This window comes from Sinocyclocheilus rhinocerous, unplaced genomic scaffold (assembly GCF_001515625.1).
Source record: "Sinocyclocheilus rhinocerous isolate Xijiao unplaced genomic scaffold, SAMN03320098_v1.1 scaffold148, whole genome shotgun sequence".
Lineage (NCBI taxonomy): Eukaryota > Metazoa > Chordata > Actinopteri > Cypriniformes > Cyprinidae > Sinocyclocheilus > Sinocyclocheilus rhinocerous.
The window spans coordinates 2492907-2499450 of NW_015653472.1; the positions used below are offsets into that span (position 1 = coordinate 2492907).

Sequence of the window (6544 nt, forward strand, 5' to 3'; positions counted from 1 at the left end):
AGTTTAAGTGTTTATGTAGTGTGTTAGACTAGTTTAAGTGTTTATGTAGTTAATAAAGTCTTACTTGTATCACACTTGATGTTGTTCATTGTTTGCTCATAACTGGAGTCACTTAATCATTCAGATTTATGCTACAAGCTCTTTGTAGAATTGTACAGTAAGAAAGTTATTTCCCTTAACCAGGAAATTAACGTTCTTAGAATTGACAGACAGTTGACCCTGAGAGGTCAAGTAAATATCTACAGCGGATCTAAATATTTGTAATTAATTATAACTAGTTATGATTAATTATTCATATTTCCCCATGAGCTGATTCGCTACATATAGCTGTGTTTTTGTTGTTCATCAGCTGGAAAAAAGCATTCTGAAAGTGATTCCAATGACATTGTTCCTCTGTGTCATTACTGTTATAGTTGTGGTGTGAAATTCTGTATTCTCATAGAATTAGAATGAATATTAAAACATTACAGTTATTATTATAATCATTGTCATTGGGGTGAATGGGCCTTAAGAAAAGAGGAACGCTGTGACCCATGACACTCAGTTGCAGAATATGGGCTGGGTGAAGAGTCTGTTCTACCAGGTGAGGGCAGAATGGAGAGAAGAGCATGTGGATAACCCTAGAAAACACATGCGGAGTCTACTCACTCTTTCAACATTACAAACTAGCACTCGGCAGAGGCACTTCTGGGTTCAAAAGAACTCTTTTAGATTAGACCTTCATTTAAACTGAGCTGAAAATTACCAAAACGTGATGATTTCCAGCATTGTTTAGTGGACAAGGACAAATATATATATTGTTTTTACAAAGATTATGACTCAGATTCCAGTTATCAGACTGCATTTGCTCTAATAAAACTGATTTCACCTTTTAAAGCAATAAAATAGCAAAAAATATGAGTCCAAATTTATAGAATGATAATTTACCATGGCATGCACTGGCTATTTTGCAAACAAAAACTTTGCAACACTCATAACGTATGTCTTTGGCAGAACTTTTGTGGTGAAATGTGTATTTAAACAATGAATAATGCACATGCATATGTCTGGGTTATTTTGTACTTGGTACAACTATTGTGTATGCCACAATCCTCAAGCTTTAGAAGTGTTGCCATGTCAAGTATTCTACACAACCTGTTATTAAACTACAAATTAAAATTGAGTATCAAATTGAAGTTTTGTTGAACATATAAGTTTTTACTTGAAACCAAATGTATCACTTTATAGTAAATGAATGAATGAATAACTGAATAAACAAATACATGAATAAATGAATGAAAAAAGAAATAATTGAACAAATGAATGAGTAAATGAATGAATGAATGAACAATTAAACAATATAACATTATATAATGCTTCACAGATCATCAGATCTGCAGTACTGCTCAATGTGATCACTAAAAGCTGATTTTAGTGCAATAATTTCATCTACTGTTAATCACACAGTGCACTATATGACAAACCATGAAAGATTTCATACGCAGCTACAGTGCTGACTCTAATAAAAACCAGTCCAAAGTGTTCACAGTACCCATCATACCACCCTTTGAAAATACGAACTGAAGATGTGGTACTGACACCATAATTACTGTCTGAGCAGCCGTTATCATGACAGAATCGTCTGACTATGACCTGCACTAACACATTTAATGAGATCTAAGGATCAGAGTGAGGTCAGACGTGTGAATGTGTGTGGTACTCACAAGGAATGGTGCGCAGGTACAGATTATCTCTGATCACCTGCTGGAGCTTGTGGTCCAAAGAGCCTTTCTGGAACTGCAGGCTGAGGTAATGACGCAGATCCGTGTTCAACACTTTACCTGCAGAGACACATTCAATCTGGGTAAACTTTGGGTAGTTTGAGTACAAAAACAGCATTTGCGAACCATTTTACATCCATATTGTACAACATTACAATACTGTACACAAAGAATACAATGAAACAGGATATTTATCATTCCAAAAAATGTAGGTTTGACTTGTGTCATCCATCATGTCTCGATTTTATTCTTCAGAAACTGATTGGATCAAGCAAAAGTGCTCTTTATATGACAGATTAGAGCAGAGGGCAGCTTTGGTGACATCAGCTGAAAATGAAACTTGTAACTCAAAATTTACATTCTGATGAAAGATGCTATTTCTAATTCTATTTCATGCATTCTGACTTTACATTTACATTTAGTCATTTAGCAGACGCTTTTATCCAAAGCGACTTACAAATGAGGACAATAAAAGCAGTCAAAACTAACAAAAGTGCAACAATATATAACTGCAAATGACAAGTCTCGGTACTGTTAAAGAGTTGGATTCTCATGCTAAACATGGCCAAAGTTTTCATAAACGAGTTGGACACATGACAGAGTGTTTCAAGTTTTGGAAAGTTTTTTTTTTTTCGAGTATGGCCCTGTATGATGCCATAAAGGGAGGAATTCCTTGTATGGGCACTTCTCCAGAGCGTGAGCAAGAGCAGCCCATCAACATGCTTCATTCATGTTACAGAAATCGTCGGCAGTGCTGCACAGACTTGCTCGTGAAGGATCTGTCATTTTGTTTTTAGACCACGAAATCAACAATGTCACCAAATAAGTGTGTTTTTGGTTGTGAGGGAAAGATAACCTTGTTCAGCTTCCCAAAGAAACCAGCATTAAGGGAACAGTGGATGCAGTTTGTTTCTCCGGGGCTGCAACAGAGTTGTGCAAGTGTGTTTGTTTGTTCCCGGCATTTCAGTGACAAAAGATTTATAAACAGATTAGATCAAATTTAATTCAATAAAGTTTTTGTTCCCGTTTTATTCATGTCGATGTCACAGCTTGCAGACGATTGCTATGCAAAAGCTTTGCGTGCTCGTGACTCTTTAGCTCCGCCCATGGCATGCCTCCAGTTTCATGAGCACCAAAACAGCATATCAGAATGTTTTCTGAAGGGTCATGTGAAATTGAAGTCTGGAGTAATGGCTACTTAAATTTCCGCTTTACCATCACAGCAATAAATTACATTTTAAAATATATTCAAATGGAAAAAAAAGCAATTTTAAATTGTACTAATGTTTCACTACATTACTGTTTTTTTACTGTATTAATCAAATAAATGCAGCCTTAGTGAGCATAAGACACTTCTTTCGAAACCATTAAAAAAACTTAATTATTATAAACTTTTGATTGGAAACACAAACATTCATGTATTTATTTTACCAATGAAAAATGGCTCTTGATAAGAAGAGCATTATTTGATTGAAAGTTCTGCAAACTGTCATTACAGAAACTTGTACAATGATATATGTGTAGAATGATGTAAGACTTCTATTTTTATACAAAAATTTGATAATCTATGTTCCGCTCATTAGCAACAGCTGTGATGGTGACAAACAAAACGCAAATAAACAAAAGTGAAACGCTGTCAGTTGCAAATGAGGTGAATATGACTAAATCATGCTAAACTCTGGAAACCGTCCCAGTCTTCCGGATTAAATGTCAACCTTGAGATGTGCCTTTTCCAGTGCTACAAAAAATATTTACTGGCTTCCCTCAATGAGCATCCAGATGTGTGAATGCATGATGAGCGTTAACAAAACAATGCAGGTTCTATTGCTTTGCTCTTGCAGCAAAATTGCCAGGAGTTCAGGCGGAGTTCAAGGAAGTGAGGGGGCGGTGCAAGTCATCCTGGAGGAAGGAGGGGAGGAGAAGACCCTCCGAATTAGAGAATGAAATAGTCCGAGCCAAGTTTCCCCTGGCGAATAAAATATGGGAGGGAGGGGAAGAAAGCAACGCCTCTTTGAGCAGCTCCAGTCTCCAGCTGTTGGTATTACGCAGCTGATGATCTCTGGCTGAGGAGGATGTGCTTTGAAACTGTGCCAGTCACAAAGCTGCTGCATCAATAAGCATTGTTTTGGACCTCGCAGCTGCTGAACCTGCTGGCTGCCCTCACAGACCTGTGTGATCATGGATCCCGACACACTCTGGCATATAATTACAGGTAAAAGAGCCGCTCAAGCTACTTCAAAAAGGGGTCAAGCTACACCTTTGCAATGTCCTCACATCTGGAATCAGTATGTGCTGTTAATGTGCAGTCTAAAAGTTTGCAAGGCTCAAAAATGATAATTTTTCCCCCCTCAGTTCAACATTTTTCTCTGGTCCCCACTACAATGGAATGATTTTTTTCTAGTAATCTATTTTTGCATTTGATAGATTTTTTTTTTGTTTGTTTGTGCATTAACATTGTTTTTTCTTTACAAAATATGCAAGAAGCTGGAGATAATCATATCATATCATATCAGTGAATGTGTCATTTTAATTGGCAGTGCAGCAGTTTTTAGCAATATATTTTTATATTTGCCATTTTTGTTTTTAACAAAAATAAAATATGCAACCGGTTGGAGATATATCATATCATATCATATCATATCATATCATATAATACCAAATGTTACAAGCAAGAGATACAAGTGGAGATACATCACTATATTATATTATATTACATTACATTATATTATATAAAACCAAATGTTACAAGGAAAAAAAAAATAGATCAATGAATTTAAAATATGAATTGGCAGTGCAGCAGTTTTCAGCAATGCATTTTTATATCTGCTAAAAAAAATAGTATATTGTTTTTTTAGTTCAAATTATTTTGTCCTACAAAAATAAAATATGGGAGATATAATATACTGTAATATAATAAGCATAACATAGCATAACATAACATAGAAATCCAAACATTTATTTTTGCAAAGTTTATTTTTGCATTGGAACAGGCCATGAAATTCTCTCTCAGACTGGCCCCGGGTCATTGTTAAGTAAACAGAAAGTGTTCAGATCTTGAAAAGGAATAATAAATACTCAAGAGTTATTCTTCTAATTATTTTATGCTTTGTTGCCATTAAACCAAATATTAAGTCATTAGGAATGAACATGAACTTTACATGAACTGTAAATTCAATGTTTCAGTCAAAACTGAAAAGACGAATACTTGATGTGGCCTTGAGAGAAACGCCATTTGTGCCTCAAGACAGAATAGATACAAAACATGTTTTGCTATCTCTGACTAATTTCGAATGCAAGGTAATCAAAACAAGTCTCTCCCTAGCAATTCTCTCTCACAGGGAATGAAATGGATGGCCCACTGTGATTGCAGATTAGCCTCATTTCATTGGTCGACTTCGACGCATAGTAATTTGCTCCAATCTAAATGTGCTCAAGAAGAGGCCCATCATTCTCATTTAGAGTTCTAGTATTAATTCCTCCTCTATGGCTGTTTAGAAAGACATTACAGTGTGTCTGACTTTTTCATTCTGCACTCACTTTACACAGTGCTTATTTCCAATAGTGTAAAACATGATTTATTGCTGTCTTGGTCCAGCACGAGTGCGTATTGAGCTGCAGTATGAAGTGCTGAACTATGCTGAATGAGGCCAGTTGGGACCGCTAGGGAGGCTCTGTGAGTCATACTGTGAGACCTCAAAGGAGAGGCAGGACGAGTGGAGAGAAGCCCCCCAGACTCCTCTTACACTGACATCACCGGCTCCAGCCACCAACACCTGGAAATAATCAGCAGCTTGAGAGCATGAAACGCACTGGGAATGTGGTCAGTATCACACAAGAGGTTGTAAATCAGACAAGGAGGTGAAGCAAATGAATCATATTTTGAATCGTAGTAATAAATTGTGTTTTAGAATGCTTGATCAAAATGTTGATTGATGAAAATGATGTCTTTTTGACTCCATGGCCCCACTTTGTTCAGCTATTATGTAATTCTGTTGCAATAAAAACAAACCCTAAAATATGATTTTAGTTTATTGTTGTACATTTTTATTTTAGTGTGTTTTATAGCATTTTAATTGGGATTATGTTATATATTATTGCCACATACTTATAACATTCTTTTGAGATATTTGTGATATTTACTCACACATTTTTGTTCAAATTAGGATATCAAATACAGATCGACTATATTTACATATCTTGACTCACCCTCAAGTTGTCCCAAACCTATATAAGTTTGAGCACAAAAGAAGATATTTTGATGAATGTTGGTAACTACACAGTTGACGGTAGCCATTGACTTCCATAGTATTTTTTTCCCATACTACTTGAGGGTGAGTAAATGATGACAGAATGCTTTATATTTGGGTGACCAATTCCTTTAACTTTTTAACATACAGTAACAGAGATCTGTGAGGGTTATTTTGAATGTGGCATTCAAAAGGCATTACTATTGAGCACAAGTATAAATTGCATTCACTCATAAAAAAAAACTGCCAAGGGCTTTTTATGTAGGGATTCAAAGCTAGTAATGGTTTTCAAATTAAAGGGTTAGTTCACCCAAAAATAAAAATTCTGTCATTAATTACTCACCCTCATGTTGTTTCAAACCCGTAAGACCTTCGTTCATCTTCGGAACACAAATTAAGATATTTTTGATGGAATCTGAGAGCTGTCTGACCCTGCATAGACAGCAACGCAACTGAAATGTTCCCAAGTCCAGAGACGTAGCAAGGAGATCTGTAAAATAATCCATGTGACATCAGGGGTTCAACCATAATTTTACG

The 6544-nt window shown here is 35.9% G+C and overlaps 1 protein-coding gene across 3 annotated transcripts in view; it reads right to left on the minus strand.

Moving 5' to 3' along the window:
- The window catches only part of magi3a (membrane associated guanylate kinase, WW and PDZ domain containing 3a), a 181511-nt gene that overhangs the window by 84127 nt on the left and 90840 nt on the right, over positions 1-6544 (minus strand). For all 3 annotated transcript variants that reach the window (XM_016522514.1, XM_016522515.1, XM_016522516.1), the window contains one exon: positions 1704-1820. In XM_016522514.1, the coding sequence (XP_016378000.1) occupies positions 1704-1820 (117 nt within the window). The remainder of the gene's footprint in view (positions 1-1703; positions 1821-6544) is intronic.